The 19,671-nt window shown below is 39.8% G+C and overlaps 1 protein-coding gene across 1 annotated transcript in view; it reads left to right on the top strand.

Annotated features, from left to right (window-relative positions):
• Positions 1-19,671, top strand: part of kiaa1109 (KIAA1109 ortholog) — a 78,498-nt gene that overhangs the window by 8,237 nt on the left and 50,590 nt on the right. The window contains exons 11-34 of the mRNA XM_036209974.1: positions 322-478; positions 866-944; positions 3,576-3,667; positions 3,743-3,860; positions 3,951-4,106; positions 5,317-5,414; positions 5,558-5,739; positions 8,202-8,308; positions 8,379-8,611; positions 8,695-8,910; positions 11,020-11,157; positions 11,742-11,918; positions 11,991-12,119; positions 12,972-13,091; positions 13,173-13,504; positions 14,469-14,719; positions 15,007-15,247; positions 15,350-15,841; positions 16,998-17,271; positions 18,291-18,428; positions 18,550-18,620; positions 18,769-18,942; positions 19,165-19,285; positions 19,431-19,580. Coding sequence (XP_036065867.1) covers positions 322-478; positions 866-944; positions 3,576-3,667; positions 3,743-3,860; positions 3,951-4,106; positions 5,317-5,414; positions 5,558-5,739; positions 8,202-8,308; positions 8,379-8,611; positions 8,695-8,910; positions 11,020-11,157; positions 11,742-11,918; positions 11,991-12,119; positions 12,972-13,091; positions 13,173-13,504; positions 14,469-14,719; positions 15,007-15,247; positions 15,350-15,841; positions 16,998-17,271; positions 18,291-18,428; positions 18,550-18,620; positions 18,769-18,942; positions 19,165-19,285; positions 19,431-19,580 — 4,246 coding nt within the window. The remainder of the gene's footprint in view (positions 1-321; positions 479-865; positions 945-3,575; positions 3,668-3,742; positions 3,861-3,950; positions 4,107-5,316; positions 5,415-5,557; positions 5,740-8,201; positions 8,309-8,378; positions 8,612-8,694; positions 8,911-11,019; positions 11,158-11,741; positions 11,919-11,990; positions 12,120-12,971; positions 13,092-13,172; positions 13,505-14,468; positions 14,720-15,006; positions 15,248-15,349; positions 15,842-16,997; positions 17,272-18,290; positions 18,429-18,549; positions 18,621-18,768; positions 18,943-19,164; positions 19,286-19,430; positions 19,581-19,671) is intronic.

Below are 19,671 nucleotides of genomic sequence, written 5' to 3'. Positions count from 1 at the left end.
ACATCTACACAAGATGCCCTTTTAACACAGACAAAAGAAAAATAAATGAAAGCAGGCTTTGTTCTGCAGGCTGCAGGGCTGCCTGAAGGGCAGCTTCCAGATGCTGGCCAAGAAAAACTCAGCAGGTTTATATGCTGGAAGGGATTAACAGTCAGAGGAGAGCAAATAAGATGGGAGATTTAACTCTGATTGCACATTATGTAAACTGAATTATCTCGACATAAAGAGTTTTTATAGAAATGCATGCCAGGAAATCTACAGGGATTGGAAAAGTATTCAAACGCACAGTGATAACATGTTTTTTTTTTTTTTTAATTCCAGGGATTGTTTGTGGAAGTTCTTCCTGCCTGCAGACTTCCAGGCCATGAACGTAACTGAGGTGGCACAGCCAGGAAAACTGAGACAGATTCAGGCCTTTGAGCTCCGCATGAACATCATTGCTGACGCCACCATCGATCTGCTTTTCACCAAAAACAGAGTAACTGTCGTCTTTCTCTTTCCACTGATTTTTATTCTATAGCATTTGCTTTTTGTCCCTTTTTTCTGCCTATTCTACTTTCCCTGTTATTAATTTTACTTAATGTTAATGCTTTTGAAAATGTTCTTCCTGTAGAAGTGCTCGGATTGTTAATCAAGTCTGTAAAGGGCATTCTAAAAAACAATATCTTCATGTTCGGGGAAAAAAAGATCTAATAGCCGAGGGCAGAAAAAAGTGTCATTTTATTACTTTCTTTGTACGTGTTTTTTGTTCAATCCTGTGACTCCTGCTTTTCACATTGTAAAGAAGTCTCTGGTAATGAGACAGTTTATGTCATATTTCTTTTTGATTTCTCTCCCTGTGCTCCATTTTCCTCTCTGTTACTAGGAAACCAATGCCATTCATGTGAATGTCGGCGCAGGCTCTTACCTGGAAGTCAACATCCCCATGACTGTGGGAGAGAATGGTAAGTGTCTGCTGACCTGAAATAGGACCACTACACTGCTCCTGAATTGGTAAATGGCTTCTGTTCCTCTTTTTTTTTTTTTTTATTTCTTTCTAAAGTAGAATGTGTCTCATCATCTACAGACTCCAGTGTAAGATACAGTTTTAAGCTGGTATGAGAAAATTGTTAAAACTATTTCTATTTGCTAGATGAAACTAATGTGGAATTTCTTAGTGTATTTTATTTAACATCAAAATATGTGTATGTATTAAGGGATCTGCATCCTTCAACAGCCTCAATTTCTCACTGACAACAATCCATTAGGAGCCACAAAGTCTTAATTCACTCTTTTGAGAAAATAATTAGTAATATGTGCTGTGCTAAATGAGTTAAAGTTTGACCGTTTCATTTTGTCTGATTCGCATTTTAATCCAAAAGATATTTTACTTTTTAAAATGATAAACATTGTATTTTTCTTCAACCAAAGAGCTACAATGGAGGGGTTGAAAAGTCACATGTGGCTCTGGAGCCTTGTTTTTACTTATCATTATTTCAATAATTGTAATTGAACAAAAGCAAATACTGGGAAAAAATGTAGTATTTTTATAAAAGCTTAATTGAAGCTAATTCACGTCAGTCAGCTAAAAGAGGTTCTGATATGTTAAGAAGGGGAAAAATATTCTATCATGGTAAATAATAAATGTTTGTTTGTATGTATGAAGGTCTCAGTGCTTACCTTTAGAGGATGAAATTCAAGACTAATAAAAACCAAACTTGATTTTTTTTGTCTACTAAAGCATTGTGTAGAAATCCACCTGTTCTTTTCAACTAATCCATTATTCAAGCAAATAACAAATAACTTCATTTTTGGCTTTTCACGTCAGCGACATTAATGTTTATTTAGACTTCAGCTCTTTACTGTCTTTGTAGAGCTGCTAGCAACCAACCTTAAAAAATGCTCTGGCCTTCAGGCTCATTCAGGCTGGTTTCGTACAACCTGAGCCAAGTCGTCAGCGTTTGATCCAACTAGCCAGGCTTCAGGTCTCATTAACGGCGTGTGCCACACGGCAGTGGGCATTCAGCCAGCAATTCTCTGAAACCCTCCCGGTTGTTTCCTTTGACAGGCTCTGTGGCATTCAGTATGATTGCAATACCCAATATGAAAGTCATTATGTAGTCACTGCAAACCTTCCCCTGCTTATTTGTAGCACAAATGGTGAATGTTTTATGTATGAACTTTATTAGCCAGACTTGGAAAACAAAGCAAAACAAAAACACAAAGAGAACTAGAAAAGTTGCATTAACTGTGATAAAGCTAGTGTGAATGCTTTTTGCTGAAAGTAGTCACTGAAGATGCTGATGCTTTTTGCTGGAAATAGTGACACAATTTACTTTAATAGCTGAAGGGATTTGCTGAAAATGCAAAAGCTATTTGCAAAATGTTAATTTGCTAAAAGACTGGAAATTTTGTTAAAGAACTATGAAAGCTGAAGTTGACCTAAATTTCTAAAAAAAACCTGTTGTAAAATTGCTTAAAAAATCCCCAATACATGCCAATTTTGTGTGTTTTGTGTGTTTCTTAAATATGAGCTAATCTCTAAATTAGCCCAAAAGACCTTAAATTAGTCAAAAAAGCTAGCACGTTGCTTAAATACTAGTTGAACTCCAAAATAGTCACAAATTTCTCAGTAACTAAATTAATCAAAAACTGAAATTGAAGCTAAACTCTAAATTAGCCTATAAACACTTCAGTAGATTCCAAGTAACCCAAATGAGCTAGCATAATGCTAATATAACAGCTCAATGTCAATTTTTTTTTGAAAATTACTATAAAGATGAAAATATAGCCCAAGGATATATTTAAAGACTTGTTGCTAATCTGCCTATAAATACTAAATTTGAAGAGTTTCTCATTCAATTCCTAGGGGGCATATTTTGCTCAATATTTCAAAAACTATTAAGTTTATGAATACCAAAAATACAACCAGTAATGTCCTGAATGAGCTAAACGTCTTAATACCAAGATTGCTGAAATAGCTGAAAGTGTGATTGAGTTTTTACGTGCTGAAAATCGTACGGAATGCTGTAAAGCATTCACACAACAAGCAGTTAGTACTTCTTGAGGTGTGTTAAAGTTTAGTATTCACCGCTCACGACTACAGAAAAAATGCATAGATGTAATTTTTTAAATGAATGATAAAAATCTAGACAACAGTACAGTAGTCATTTGCTGTATGGCATTTCATCTTTTGTCTCAGTGCCGTTTACACATGTTCTGTGTCTGGATTGGCTGCTGTCAATCTATCTCAGTGCCGTGTCCTTTGTACAAAACGCATACAGTTCGCCAAATCTACATAAATCTTTGATCACAAGCAGATCTTTGTTTTCATTTTTTAACACTGGACTTATTTTTCAATCAAAATTTGAGATTTGAAAGTTTAAGCAAGAGTGTGAGAAAAGTGTATGAAGTGTGTAGTGAGGGGTTGTACAGCCGTGAAGCATCTGTAATCCTACTCTGCGGATTTCACCTATTGCAGGTTATTTTTAGAACCCAACCCTGCGATAAACACAGAAACACTGTAATCCACATCGGAGAGCAATGTTAGCAATTTTTCAATAGCTTATTATTTTTTACTCCTTCGATTTTCTCAGGTTATTCCTCCACCATCAAAGGTCAGCTTCTTCATGTGGACACCACCAGCAGCATGCAGTATAGAACCCTCCTGGAGGCTGAGATGTTAGCAGTAAGTACCAAGAGGAAGCTTAAATTAAAAAAAAAAAGAAACACTGTTGACGTGTTAATGTCACTGTTTTCTCAGTTCCATGTGATAGCCACCTACCCCCGAATATGGAACATGCCCCAGTCATGGCAGTGTGAGATTGAGGTCTACAAGGCCACTTATCACTTCATCTATGCCCAGAAAAACTTCTTTACTGGTGAGTAAAACCACGGACACAACACTGGAAATGATGAATCATGCTGAACCATCATGTTAAGTTTGAAATCATTTCTGTCTCTCCCTGCAGATTTGATCCATGACTGGGCCAGCGACAGCGCCCCTGATCTTTACTCCTTTGTACCCTATTCTTGGAAGTTCAAGATCCTTTTCCACCAGTTTGAGATGATCTGGGCAGCAAACCAGCACAACTGGATCGACTGTTCCACCAAACAGCAGGAGAATGGTAACACATTTGTTCTTTACATAGACATATATTATTATCACTGGACGAAGTGGGGTGTGATGTCACCCATAGATAATGCCTTACTTCTGAAGGTTCTTGTGAAAATGAGGCCAAATCCGTCGCCATTTTTCTGCGTTATGGGCGTTGCCATTTGGAGCCAGACTACAGTGATTGATCCGAGTCGGTCTGAGTCACGTTTTTAGGGCAACTACAGTCACATATCATGAGTCAGCTTATTTGAAGTTCACACCCCTTCAACTGAAAGCGGCTCTGGTGAAACTGTCAATCACACGTCTGAGGTGGAGCCAGCGGGCACCACATGCTTTCATTGGTCAGTTTATAGCTTTAATAACTTGCGATAAAGAAAAAAATATCAGAGCAAGAATACTGTAGTTATTCTGACAAATAAAATATCTACTGTATATTTCTTTATATATTAAATATATCTGTTTATTTCTCAATAGAAGTTTATGGGGTTTTGGCTTCTAAGCGCCCACTGGTACTTCTTGTTTGGAACTCAGGGGGCCAATGTCCAGTGATTGTACAGTCTATGATTTTACACAAGTTTAAAGACCAACTTACATAAACATTGTGTTTCTAGTGTTTTTAGCATGTTTTTGGGGCATTTTTCTGACGATTGAGGACACATACAAAGAAAATTAAGCTCAGTATTGCATTTTTAAATATTTATTTATTCAAATTGTTTTGAACCAGGAGCAGACAAAGAAAATGCAGTTTGAAAAAGATCATGGCTGTGATGTAGAATCTACAAGTGGCAGGCCATAAGCTTTCTCCTCCGCTTCATTACCATGCGTCAAGTGGGAGATGATTATCCAAGCTAGTGGGAGGGAGTATAAACAGATGGAGAATGGGAAATGGGGGCAGGCTTACTCCATACTAGCTTGAAGTGAAATTTTTAATTACGGCCACTCTGCAGAAACTATGTCCTAGGAAACGGCACAGCTTTTTTGATTTTGCCAAAAAACAGCATAATCTTGGTTAAAAGATGTCCTTACAATAGATCAAAAGATGGTTGAAGTAGGAAGTTCTCATGCTACCATGACGGCAATCAGTTCGACTGGACACTGTAAGCTAGCATCTATAACAAGCTACTTTAACTCAATTAAGTCTTGATGCATTGTACTGTATAAATACACTTCCTAATCCTCCAGCAGGCAGAGTAATCAATTGCTTTATTGATCTTCTGTAGTGTACCTGGCAGCCTGTGGCGAAACGCTCAATATAGACTTCACTCTGCCTTTCAATGAGTTTGTTCCTACCACTTGCCATACTCGCTTCAGCTTGAGGGTGAGTGGATTTTATGTTTTCTTTCTGCTGACTTCAGATCAGCCTCAAAGATGAGATCTTTATCTCACTGGGTTTTTTTTCTAGTTAGATAAAGGTTGAATAATGGTGTTGACTTACATGTTTTCTCATGCCGTTCTTGTCAGGCGGAAGATACCGACATGCGGCTGTCTCTGCCAGAGTGCCACCCCAGCCGATGTCCCCTGCTCACCCTGGCCAAAGACTACCAGAACATTAGGCTGCCCCCTGACATGTTCATGTCAGGGGATCAAGGAGCCCCCCTCCCAAAGCCCCCCAAGTCCAGATGGAGGAAGATAGCACGAATAGAGTGAGAACATTTTATTTTTTGTTATGTATATCCCCTGTGTCTGCATGACAGCTGTTTCCACTGTGTTTCTGTGTCTCTGTGACTGAGCTTGAAGGCTTTCTGTTTAATAATTACCCCAGGGAGAAAAAATAAAATTAGGAGACCTTTTGCTTTTTTTTTTGAATGTCTCAATGAGGCCCGAGCCGGCGATCTGTCCAGACTGTGTCCCGCCTTTGCCCCAAAGTAGCTGGATAAGCTCTGGAAGCCTGAGGCTCCAATGTGTTAAAGAAAAAGATGAAAGTTTAGGAAAAAAACACTTGCTTTGGATTAATATTCTACCCGCTGATCGAGTAACTGAAAACGTCATGTGCCGAAAGCTGAGTTCCTGATTGGCAGATGCGACGCGGCGACCTATCCAACTTCAGATATTAAAATTTTGAGTCCGCCGCCTAATTCACATCTCGCCGCTCAAATCAAGCTGCTGCTAGACCTTCAAGCCGCGACCATCTCTCAAATCAAGTCACTGGACTTCAGATCACCTCATGTTGTGTCTGTTCCATTGACTTAACATTGAAACTGGCCACCTCCGCCACGCAAGTCGTGTTCAGTGTGAATGCAACTTTAGGCATTTGAGAAATCTATGACTAAACTTGAAAATTTGTACTGATAAGTTGTGATTTTAACTATAATGTTTTAATATTAGACCTATATAGCACATTACTTTAAAATATGAGATCTATACTACTAGTAGTAGACTAAAATATGCCATACCGAATATCTTTGATTCTTTTATTAATTAAAGCCATTCAATATTCTTCTATTTTTTAGCAGATCAGAATACTACAAAAAACTTCTCTGCATTAAATTACCTAATCCTCACAGATTTAAAAGACATTTGGGTTAGTGAGACAAATGGTATGAAGCTTAGGCCGCCCACCATGTTTACAAACTATGGTTGCACGGTATGAGGAAAACTTGCGTAATGCGATATTAACTATCAATATTGCGATGACAATATGATTTGTGATACATGAACAAATGACAAAGTAAAAAATGACTAATACATCATTTCCATTTCACTGCAACACTTTTAGTTGAGTAAAAGTTAACATAAATTATATCTTAAGTTTCTAGGAGACAAGTAAGAACTTGTATGTCGGGTAAACAAAACGAACAACAATTGCTTGGTAGTATTGTCCAAAAATAGTACAAAAAAGTTCTGGCCAGTACTGCAGGAAAGTATCTCACAAAAGTGAGTACAGCCCTCACTTATGTTGCTGAGGTTTTGGCTATTGATCCCTCTATTATGATATATTTTGCAGAAAAAACTACTTTACACTGCTTTACCAGATGGACACTGACTACTTTTCATTGTGTCAAAAATTCATTTTGCTAGTGGTGTCCCATGAAAAAGATCTAAAAAAATGAAATAGGTGTATTCACTTTTCTGAGATACTGTTAAGTATTATCCTTGGGCTTTTTAAAAAACTTAATAGTTTATCTGTCTTTACATGTGTGTAAACATTTAAGGTAAACATCTATAAAACATGTGTTCCACAAGCTGACATGGCAAGGTAGACATTTTTGATTTATTTTGCAGGCTTATTAAAGACATAAGTATGATACAGAGTATTATACTATTATATACACTGCCAGAATTTTAAATAATTTAGTCATTGAAACTTGACTGATGGTAGATGTCAATGTTTCTTGTTGACGATGTCACTGTACCGTCTGTTCTTTACTAGTGTGTAATCAGCATTTTGGTGTAATTTCATTGCAAATGTTGGCAGAGAGGTTCACTTAAATGGGCACTGCAATCTGTTTCCATCTATTTATAAAAAAGGTGCATATTGTAGTATTTAAAAACAACTATAGCCTCGTAACAAATCCTTGGCTTCTAACATTGTTGACTTCCACATGTTTATGAGACTTGACCTTTGACCTTTCTAGAATTCAACGCACATCTAAACGACTCTATAGCTGACAAACATTAGAGCATATCTTAGTTTAATTCAGGCTTTAATGTAATTAGTGTTGAGGATTAGTCCGATGAGTGTGCAGCTTTTATTGGAGCTAAAATTTCCAGTCTTTGTGATCTGCAGAACAGTTATGCTCCTTTTTTTATCTCCCCGGTTAACTCACTGCCACACCATCAGCATAATTGTGAAGATCAGCAAAAGTTTAAAGGCGTTCATTATGAATTCAGAATGTGATAACTCCATTTGCATCATTTATTATGCAAAGAGCGTTGCCCTCAGCCTCGCTGTACCGATGCAGCACTGTAAGAATCCTCCTCATCTCCTGGGAGGCGACTATCAAACACTTTCAGGATGAGTGCTAAGAAATTGGGCATGACCCATTTGCTGTCTGTTGCCTTTACTCTGTGTCCTCCATTTGAACGGGTCATAAAGCAAACGATCAAGTAGAAAATGATGACGCAGCATTATAACTAAAAGACTTTAAATCTTTTTTTTCATCAGAAATGGCTGGGTGGACTGTTGGAGTGTGCCAAACTTCTTACTCATCATTGACTACACCTGGCATCCCATTTATCCCCAAAAGGCTGACGAGCAGCTCAAGCAGTCATGTAAGCTTCACTTAGAATCATTATTCTGTACGGTGCCCTATGACTTTAATCTACTTGTGTTGGTTTTTAGTCTCTGAGATGGAAGAGTCCATGCTGTCAGCTTTGCGACCCCCCGAGCACGCCTCGATGCCCCAGAATGCTCCACCTCGCTACACCACCACATCTGCGTCAGCTTCTCACGGTCGATTTCCCAGCGACCCTTCCGAGCTTCCTCCTGACAGGCTTCACGTGGAGATGGAAATGTCTCCCGATTCCCAAATCATTCTTTACGGGCCTTTACTCCGGGCCCTGATCGCCATAAAGGTTTGGAAACGCCATCTAAAGTCTTCAAGATATCAGTGTCACAGATATTATTTTAAAGTCTCGATTTCACTCTTTTTTTTTAGGAAAACTATTTTGGTGAAGATGACATGTACACTGACTTTGAGGAGGCTCTGACGAGCCCGGTGTTGTCCACAGCGACTTCTTCAGGCCTCGGCTGGTCTCCTCTAGGAATGGAGGACAGTGAACAGAAAGAAACGTCCATCCACCCCTTAGACCTGCGGCCCTGGGACATTACTGTACTCATTAACCTCTACAAAGTTCATGGACGGCTGCCCATGGTGAGTTCAATGCCCATCTGTGGTCTCATTTTCTAGTTTCCAGTCACAGAAATGAATGCTGATTTTTTGTTGCTTTTGTTTTTTTAAAGTACTTTGGATTTAGGAAAATATTTTTTGGTTAAATGGAAATAGTTTATTAAAATAAAAACTTATTGAACTTAAATAAAAAGTGAAGAAGCGAATGCAAAACAGTCAACAAACTAAAAGAAAAAAAGAAATCTACATTTTTATGGATTGAAAAACAACTGGTAGAAATATAAATAATTTCTAACTTCCTATAAATAGGAAATGGATAGTCTGTTAATAGAACAATAACAGGTTCTTTTTGCAGATACAGAAAAGTTTCAAACGAGTGGAAATATCGATATCTGCGGGTCGGTATGAATCCAATACCAATTTGAGATTGATACTATCGATATTTAGGATAATTCTCCCCAGCACTAATCTAACTCTGGATTTTTTTGACAATCTTATATGTATCAATTTATTTAAAATTGTATTTTATTTTATTCATTGATATTTTTAAAAATATTTTTAATGCTTTCTTTTTATTTAATTTTCCTTTTTTTATATTAAGTAATTATTTTGTTGTTATCCTTGATTTCAAGGTTCAACAAGGTTTTGAGCCAAAAATTGAATAATTACATTTTGTAGTAGCAGTTATGGCTGCACAGTGGCGCAGTGGTTAGCGCTCTTGCCTCACAGCAAGAAGGCCCCAGTTCGAATCCCGGCTGGTTGACCTGAAACAGAAACATCAACTTGGACCTTTCTGTGTGGAGTTTGCATGTTCTCCCTGTGCATGCGTGGGTTTTCACCGGGGACTCCGGCTTCCTCCCACTGTCCAAAAACATGCTTCATAGGTTCATTGGTGACTCTAAATTGCCCCTAGGTGTGAATGTGAGAGTGATTGAGAGTGTGATTGAGGCCCTGAGACAGACTGGCGACCTGTCCAGGGTGAACTCTGCCTTCGCCCATCAGTAGCCGGGTTAGGCTCTAGCACCCCCGTGACCCCGAAAGGGACAAAGCAGCCAAGAATATGAATGAAAAAAATTTAAAAAGTAGCAATTAAAACTAATTAAAATCATTTTATTCTAAATTGGCTGATTATCTTGTCTGACTCAGCTGTGCCTTTGCTTCAAGCATTCTGAATGTAATAAGTTAATTTTCTTTTTATTCATTTATTGAAAGTGAATTCAAGTTTAAAGCTTAACCCTGAAATTGTAAAATATACCTTTTGAAATTCCGTAATCGCATTGAAATCGCATAAATATTTATCATGGTGCTTTTTCAAATTCTGAAGGAGTTTTTTCATCAGATAAATTAAACCTTATCGTGGGAGGACAACTAACTAAACAATAAATAGTGTTAAAAAATAGAGTAAACATGCCAGAGGCTGTTCACCTTGGAGACCTGCTGCAGATATGGGTACGGCCTGGTGCGAGATTTACACACACGCAGATTTGGATGACTATAAAAGAGAAACAAAAATAAAAGGTCATTTAGGTTGGGGAAATGTGAACTTAAAGTAAGCTGATCTAATTTAAAAAAAAAAGAAAAAGTTGGCTTGTTGTAAACACTAATTCAAGGCTCCATTGAAGAAACTGATCTATCAATTTAAATTGATCTTTATCCACAAAATACAGTATCGATTTAAATTTGGAGTTAGATTTTGCTAGAAGTAGTTTCTTATATTAGTCTTGCATTTTTTTCCTGACAAAAATAATTTTTTTAATTGCGCCAAACTTTTAACTTTTTTTATACAATCATAAAAAAAAAAAATAATTTATGAATAATCAGACCATTTGAACGTGAATTAAGCAATTCCATGCTTTTAATCTTTAGCTAGAATTTTAAAGCATCAAATATTTCAAAAATGTTGTTTTTAAAACAAAAATATCATGCACTACATGAATAAAAAAGTAATTTATTTATAGGCTCAATATTAAATCAAACAATTTAGTCCAAGAAAATTTACCAAATTAATTTACCTAATTTACCTATTTTTACATTTTATTGTTTTATTTTATTTTGGTTTGGGAAAAAGATCTTTTGTTTTTATTTATATTTCCCATGAGACGTAAATTGTATTTTTATCTATTTTTTTTTCAGCACTGCAGCAGTGAAGGTCCTGAAGGTCCATCTGGTTTCTTGGAGCGGCTCTGCTTCGAGATGAAAAAGGGTTACAAAGAAACCAAACTCCAGATGCTTTTATCACCCGTTCACATCTTCATCAGTGACAACTACCAGGTTGTTCAAACCAATTAACTGTTTGTTTCCATTCTGCTTTAATTTATTTTTCACTTTTAGAATACCTCTAATTTTTTTTCAAAAATCAAAAAAATAGTGAAAGTTAGAAAATTGTTTGTTAAAGAGACACTCAGATTGACATAATTCAGCAGAAGCATCAAGAAATGATAAAGTATTGCACATTTTGTGTTGTAACAATAGAACATACCCATGCATATCCGCTCTTAAATTTGGATACAGAAAGGCTGTAGGAACATATCCCGGATTAAACATGTGCTAAGCTTAATGTGCATAATGTGAACTGTGCTTGCTGCTTCCAGGTTTTTAGCTTTTTTTTTAAAGCAACTGCATATTTTACAACTACATAGAATTTCAAATTTACTTATTAGGTAAATCCTTTGCTGCTGAGGGCGTAACTTTCCTGAACTCCCCACAGAGGTTGTGCAGCCTCAATTCTTATTAAGAATGGCAGAAAATATTCACAGCTTTTTTAATGAAATATTTCCTACCTTCATTTTCTGCTGGTGTTTGCAGGGTTTTTTATGATCGCATGCTGACCTCTGATTCTTTTCTTCTGCCCTCAGCGTCCCACAGCGGATGGGGTGCTGAGAGACGGACACCTGAGTCTGTCTGGCCTCCAGATGAGGGCTCACGCCATGTTCTCAGCTCAGGGCCTGCCTCTGGGCAGTGACACGCTGGAGTATGCGTGGCTGATCGACATGCAGGCTGGGGGCCTCACCGGCAGGGTCACGATTCCTCAGGTATCTTTAGGCCATTCTGCTAGTCTGGTGTCTTGTTTTGGGTTTCAATTCCTTCTTTTGTTTGGTCAATAGTTGGCCAGTATGATCGAATGGGGTGAGACTTTTCTTTTCCACGTGGTGTCTCGAGAGTTCAACCTGGAGCAGCCCAAGTCCTCCGTCATCTGCCAGCATGGCGTCGATCGCCGCATCTGCAATGCAAAGGTACACACTAGTACTAGGCTGACTTCGCCCACAGCCGAAATTTGAAAATCTCGTCAGAGGGGTGGGGCTGGAGAACAGGACTATTATCATTACTGGAGCTGCAGATCATCACGTGGGACTTGCACACTTTTACCAATTGCGAAATTCAACTTCAATATAGGTTGATTCAACCTGTAGCGGGAGGCACACAGACGGTTTCTGACAATATTTTCAAGAAATAAGCAAGTTTATTATAATTTGTTAAAAATTTAGCTATGACCACCTACAGCACTTTTAAAACTCAATTTATAGAGTTCAACAGCCAAAAAAAGTTGATTTAGAGTTTGGTTACCCTTTAAACATGAATCTATGCACTTTTTTACACACGTTGTGAGTTTCTCTGATGCAGCTGTGTATTTCACTCTGTTAAATGAGATCATTATGGCCGGAGGCTGCGTTTGTCAGCTTTGGATGTTGGGTGGATCTGTCATGTGTGAAACAAAATGTTCAAATGTGGTCAGATAATGATGGAGAACACTGAACGTCTACAGTGAGTCAGAAAAAGACACTTTTTCCAGAGTTGAAAACAAATGTCTTATCTTTTTTTTAAAGCGCTCTCAGCAAATATGCTACTCTGTTCAGGAAGACAAAAGAAGTTTATTCCTAAAGATGTTTTGCTAAAATCTGAATACTAATAAGGATATTTTTAAAAACTCTGCCCAAGAGCCCTCATTAGTTTACTGACAGCTGAGCAGCTGTGGCCACAGGCTCTGCAGCAAAATGTAAAACAACGTCTGAAGCTAAACAAGAGCTTTCTCTCTGAACAAGTGCTACTTTTTTTTCTTTTTTTTGTAAACAATGGCTGTCTTTCAGCTAAGCTGCCTGCCTGGTCACTGCCGCACATCAGAGGAGCTGAAATACACCATGACACGACTGGCCATGGATGGAGTTGACCTCTTTGTTGTGGAGCATGGCTGTGCTGCCAATATAAAGGTACCCTTATCATTTCATGGATGATTACATGATGTTTGTGCAGATTTTATACATATTTTTTTATTTGCCACTTTTCTCCAGACAAGTGTTATCCGTGTAGCCAACTGTAACCTGCACAACCAGGCGGTGGGCGAGGGGATCAGCGCGGTGGTGCAGGACCTAAACATCCGACAGTACATTGAGCAGCAGCAACACACCGAGGCGACCCGGCTGCACCTGGGAGGACAGGGTCAAGGTCCCGGTCAGCCGCTGGGTCTCGGTCAGCCCCCTCTGCTGCGGCGGTCTGTCTGGCTGGAGGCAGGTTCAGTCAACCTGAACCTCATCACAGCAGATATCGCCCTGGCCGCTGACCACCCAGCCAAATGTGAAGTTCAGAGGCATTTTCTGGAACTGCATGATGCTCAGACCAAAAGGTTTGCCTCTTCTTCCAACTCATATATATATATATATATATATATATATATTCTACACATTTTGTTCCTACCCAATCCAAACTCTTCCCTTCTCCCTTCCCTTTCATTTAGCCCTCCAAACGGAGAGTTATGAAAAAATAGTGTCTCATATTTCAGACGTCACTTTCGTTCGATGATGTCACCAATAATTGCCAGTCAGCTAGCGTTAGCGCAGAGCTTCGAGTACTCAAATATAAATAACAACAGCGGCTATGTAGCTTTTTAAAGGTCACGCTACAACAAGAAGTCATTGCTTACATTTTTATGTAAACTTATGTCGTTCAGAGCGCACCCACATGAAGAAAAGTGCTTCTCAGCGTGACATGGTTTACCCCCGCGACGGAGGCCTTTATATCCCTCCGTTTGGAGGATGAAATTTAAAAAATACATTTCCCGGACATGACTTCACTTACACTGCCCCTTCAAATGAAGGGGAAGGATTCAGATTGGGCCAAAGTATTAGTATTGCCATGGTTATCTAAGTCATTAGTCATCATTTTTAGCTTTATATCTTTTAGCCTAAATGAGACATTATTGATGAGAAAACACATTTTGCACAAAAGTGAAATCAAAGCTGTCGTAAGAGGAGCTGACTCATCGCTTATATCACACCTCTGTACAGTGACTCACTGATGCAGTCTGCAGCCTGTCCAGCCCACGATGTTTTCTAAATGAGCTAATTTTTGTTTCTGATCTAACTTATTCAAGCTGATCATAATAGGGCCTTTATGTTCAAATAAACCTTCACTTTAAGTCTGAGGCATTTGTTCAAGTGTGAATGGAGACAGGTAAAAAAGCCACATCTACCACTGCAACACATATCACAGCAGATGTATTTTTGTAAAAGATAATGAAGCCTCATGGCACAGAGTCTCCCCTGACAGCAGCCGCTCACCACCCACACCTCACTCTCCCTTCTCCTCAGACTCTGGTTCCTTTGGCCCGAGGATGCTAGCGTTCGCAATAAACGAGGCAGGAACCGCTGTGGATGCCTCGGAGGCTGCAGGTTCTTCGGGGGAACCAACATGGGCCTGGACTTCTTCAAGCTGGAGGAGCTCACGCCCTCCTCCTCATCTGCATTCTCCTCTTCGAGCACGGAGCCCGACATGTGTTACGGCCAGTCTTTGCTGCAGCCTGAGGAGTGGATTATTACTAAAGAAACTCCAAAAGTGGATGGTATGGAGTTTCAGAGATTTATTGTAACACTTCCTGCTATAATCTGCAGGAGTGATTCAGCCTTTGGAGTTGCTTCTGGCGATTTCTTACAGCTCTTTAGTAAAAAATAGTTACAGCGTGCAATGTTATGTTCCATTAATAATACAGAAATGTCTTTTTTCTAGCACTAAGGTTTCTGGTTCTTCTCTATAGTTTTTTTTAGATTGTAACTGTTTAAATATTACGTTTTTTTTCCCCCTTTAATCCCTCGCTTGATCTAATTTATTGATGATTCTTTCTGTTCTCAGGGAAAGTTGTGGGACTCAAAACAGAGACTCGCTCTCCCTGCCTGCCTCCTGAGGTTCCTGAGAGGCCTGGACAGCAGCACCTCAGTCTCCAGGTGCCCCAGCGGTCCCATAGCTCTGCCTCCTCCTCTGAAGAGAATAGCTCCTCCAGTGCCGCCTTACCTCTGCTGGCTGGAGAGAGGGAGAGCCCTTCACCGAGCCAAGAAGAGCGTCTGTACACCATGAACGGCAAAAGCCCCGCTGAGTGAGTTAGAAACCCTTTTTTGTGTGCACTGTGATTAATATCCTCAGAAATTTTATAAGAAAGTGTTTTACAAATCATATTTTGCTTTTTGTGACTTTGCAGCACCCTCACAGAAGTCCCAGAGGTCTCTCCAGTATCTCCCAACAGCTCCCAGAGCCGCTCCTCTGTACGCTCCCCCCTTTGCTCTCCTCTGAAGCGCCAGTCGTCTGTCCAGTCCGGTCGTCTGGGCAGCACCAAGAGCCTGTCAGCCGCCGTCTTCACAGACAAGCCGCCTCCGGTCCTCTCCGGGGGAGTCCAGTTCAGCAGCGAGGTTTCTCGCAGCGACGAGAACGTCCTGGATTCCCCTCGCCAGCGGAGAAGCTACGGCTCCTTCCCCTTCACCCCTTCAGCGGACTCCAACACCTTCCACCAGTATCGCTCTGCTGACTCCAGCATGTCCGTGGCAGACAGTGAGGCTTACTTTTCCGCGACGGAGGACTTTGAGCCAATCAGCAGCGCCGATGAGGGTCCCGGGACTTATCCAGGCCGCAAGAAGAAGAGACGGCAGCAGACGCAGCAGAATCAGCAACCTCCGTACCACATGGAAAGCTACAGGTTGGATACTTAAAGTAACAGAGTTCTGCAAAGTCAAAGTACTGATAGTTTCCTGAGAAATACTCAAATGATATAAGCATGAAAGAGACTAGGAGACTTATGCACATTTTCTCTATGGACATACTGTGGGCGACAGTTGGAAAGGGTAATAAGGGTAAAATAGGTGAGATGCAGGCATGTATGTAGTTATCCTTTTTTCGAGCCCGGAAGTGGTGTTCAAGTGATAAGGATGCTCTATTTGCTTTCACCCTGTCTTTTAAAATACAGGAAGTTAGACAATCATGCTATAGTTTGTGAGGGCATCCTATGGGGACTTGCGTATTACATGAACGCCCCTTGTGTGCAGCATTTGTGTGTTTGTAGTTCGTTTGAAGCCAGTGCATGCAGCTTACTAATGACTACAACACGGGTGTCAAACTCAATTGTACAGGGGATCAAAATCCCTAGCCAGGGCAGCGACCCCGCTAGCTCTCCTGGACCCTGGGCGGGGGCAATTGCCAGCTTGCTACACTGTCCACTGTTAACTTTTTAAGTCTACATTGTTGTTTGTTACTTGAGTTAAAGATTTCCTGGACCTAATACATTATGCAGACTAAAATGAAAAACAGGAAGCAATCAGTTTTATTAAATAACCACTATTGGTTCACCAAAGGTTTGCAAAATGATATTAGAATTTTCTTGATGAAACCATGTACAGGAATACATTACCTCTGTTATGTCATTCTTATGTTTCCTGCCCAGCAAGTGGTGAATTGGATTGTGTCAAACAACGTTCCCTCCAGCCAAGCACGTTGGGACTTTAATTTATTACTTTGATTCAATCATACATGCCCAGATAGACGGGATGTTGAAGCGTTAGAGCAAATGAGATGCTTGATCCATGGGTTGCCGCTTACCTCTGGAATGTTTTAGAAATTGGATTTCTCATTTTGCTACTACCTCTGTTCCCATAATTTGTTCTCCCATTGATTTTTATGTCTTTCTATTGGTACAATCACAAATAATCAATGCAGCTAATGAAAAGTTTCAGCAGCCTGTGATAAATGGCATGAAACCCTTCAGATATTTTGGAATGCATCTCAATTATAAAGCAGAAAAAACTTTTGAAACATGTTTTTAACCAAGCCATGATTTAATAATTGTTCTTTTTGTGCAGCCGGAGTTCCATCTATCACAGTGTTGAGGGCCCTCTCACCTATGTGCTCAATGGGGAACTGATCACAGAGCCACGCCCTCTGCCGCCACCCCCAATACTGCCCCCGCTGCCACCCCATCCTCTACCCACTCACACCTCCCAGGCCTCGTTCGTCTCAGCACTGGCTATGGAGGAGGAGAGCTCCATGGAGGCAGAAAAGACTGCAGAACCGGGCCCTGTCACCAGGCAACCACATGTCATGGTGTGCTACCAGAGCTACCTGGCCCACTATCAGGTACATTCTTTAATTTGATGCAGTGGTTCCTGTTATGCTACGTTCACACCTGGCATGCGTGTTTAGCCCATGGTGTTCACACTGGACTATAGCTACCTGATGATAGAACATGTCTTCGGTGCAAATTTCGAGCTGCTTTTCTCTTTTAGAATCTGCTGGAATTACGCAGAAAAGTTATACAGTATGTTAAAGATTTTGTGTTAAAGCGTCACCGACGACACCTAAGGGCGCAATCCATGCATAGATATCAAATCCAAGTCCCCGATTGGTCAAAGTTTGACTTGGTTTAACTTTCATCACGTGTTCAATGATCACATTTGTTCTTAAAACACAAAAACGGTTGAAAAAACATTCATAGTGGAGCATGAACGTGACAGTTTTTCAATGCAGACCCCAAAGCACACGCGACTTTCTTTAGAATGGTCGTCTGAAAGTGCGTTGCCAAGGGTGATGTGAAAATAACTTCAGTGTTATTGAAGCCTAATGCTGCTCCATAGCTTAAATGACTTGGGGTCTAGTAAGAATATGTTTTTTTTATCAAGTGAAAATTCTCCGTGGCCTACTTTCACTTAACAATCTGCATTTGTCAAGTGTTCTAAAATTCTAGCATTCTCTTGATACACTCTCTGCCATTAGCTTACAGCCTCTCACAACCCCAAACTAACATTAGTGTAGCAAAAAAAACAAAAACAACAAGCAATATACTGTATGAGTTATACAGTCATGCATAACTAAAATGAGGATCTATTTGCCTGCAAGTGGCTGGATCAGAATTGAAGTGGAGAAAGGAGACTGTGGCCCCGCCCATGTATCATTAACCTGAGTTTTTTTCAATCCACGGATTTCATCTACTCCTGATCCATCACAATTTGAATAAAGAAATACTCAGAAAGGCAGTTTTAATCTTAAATTATTTTACATATGTCCTCCATCATGAGAAAATGCTACAAGAACATGTTAAAACCACAATTTTTATTGGAGTGGGATATTGTCTAATATGTGGCTTTTATGTGCACTAGGTGTCAAACTGGTCTGTCAAACAGCCGACCAATAAACGGACATCCAAGTCTTCTCTGCATCGACCTCTGGATCTGGACACGCCCACCAGTGAAGAAAGCTCCTCCTCTTTTGACCAGCTCTCTGTCCCCAGCTTTAAGGTCACTGATTTTAACAGAATTTATCCACTGATGTATTTGTACATTTTACCATCTGCCCATAGAATAGTCATACATTTTATCATAAGTTAATGATTCTTAACTAGTTTGTCTTCTTCTGCAGCTGGTAAAGCAGGGCCTCTCAGCTAGCTCTCTTTTAGACAGAGGACTTCAGCTGATGGGAGAAACCAACGGGTATTTATTATTTTATTTTATTTTTTTACCTCTAAACAATAAACTACTGTCTTTATTCTACTTTCTTAGTTAAATGCAATCATTTTTTTTATATCTATTCTGCTAGAAAGTTTCAGAAGACAGTAAACGTGTTCTCTTTCCTTCACAGTACACCTTACACCCCCTTGGATAAGAGGGCCATGGAGAACACAGATGAGGACACCACGACAGATGATTGGAGCCTGGAACAGCCCCTGGCTCAGACCAGAACCACTGCCATTGTGGAAGTGAAGGGGGCCATCAATGTGGTACTTACCCCCTTAGTGGCTGAATCCTTGGACAGGTAGCTAACCAGTTGTTGCTTTTTAAAAATCCACAATTTTAGAAAATGAACTCAACAAGTGACTATGACTTTAATTCAGATGGTTTTATTTCAGCTTATATTTGGCAACAAAAAAGGAACATGCATTGATTATATAATACAGCATATCTGATGTTTCTTCTTCTTACATCGATATTTTCCTTAACTTTGTGAAATGAAATGACGTTTTTATTTTTCTTTTAGATACATTGAGTCAATGGTTCACTTTGCAAGCATTCGACACCCAGCTGCCATCCTAGACAACCTACATGGAAAAGTTCTCAATGAAGCCTATCAGATAAGCAAGTCAACAGTCACAGAGTCTGTACGTACTCACTCGACTGCATGTTTTACTATGCAATTCTGCCTTTTTATTTAACAAAATCAGCTTTTCAGATTAAAACTGAGCTAAAGTGACATTAATTGGCCAGTGACTGATGTACCATTGTTCTGAATGTGGATCCATACAGAGCCAAACGGGTAAACAGGAGCCCAAGCTGTCCAAGACAGAGGGCACGACCCCCGGTTCACTCAACATCTCCCATGGCCAGACAGAGCTGTCTGTCAAGCCCGATAATGTGAAAATCAAGGGCCTTCAGGCCAATGTCTCCATCCCCAAGGTGAGACCCGTGACCCAGAATAATGAGGCTCAGAGTGTTCTTTGGATTCGGCTCCAACTGCAGAAAGATCAAAATCAAGCACAGAATCATG

This window comes from Oryzias melastigma, linkage group LG22 (genome assembly GCF_002922805.2).
Source record: "Oryzias melastigma strain HK-1 linkage group LG22, ASM292280v2, whole genome shotgun sequence".
NCBI classification, from domain to species: Eukaryota; Metazoa; Chordata; class Actinopteri; order Beloniformes; family Adrianichthyidae; genus Oryzias; species Oryzias melastigma.
The sequence above is the reverse complement of the archived record's forward strand: the minus strand, read 5'-3'. Positions and strand labels throughout refer to the sequence as shown.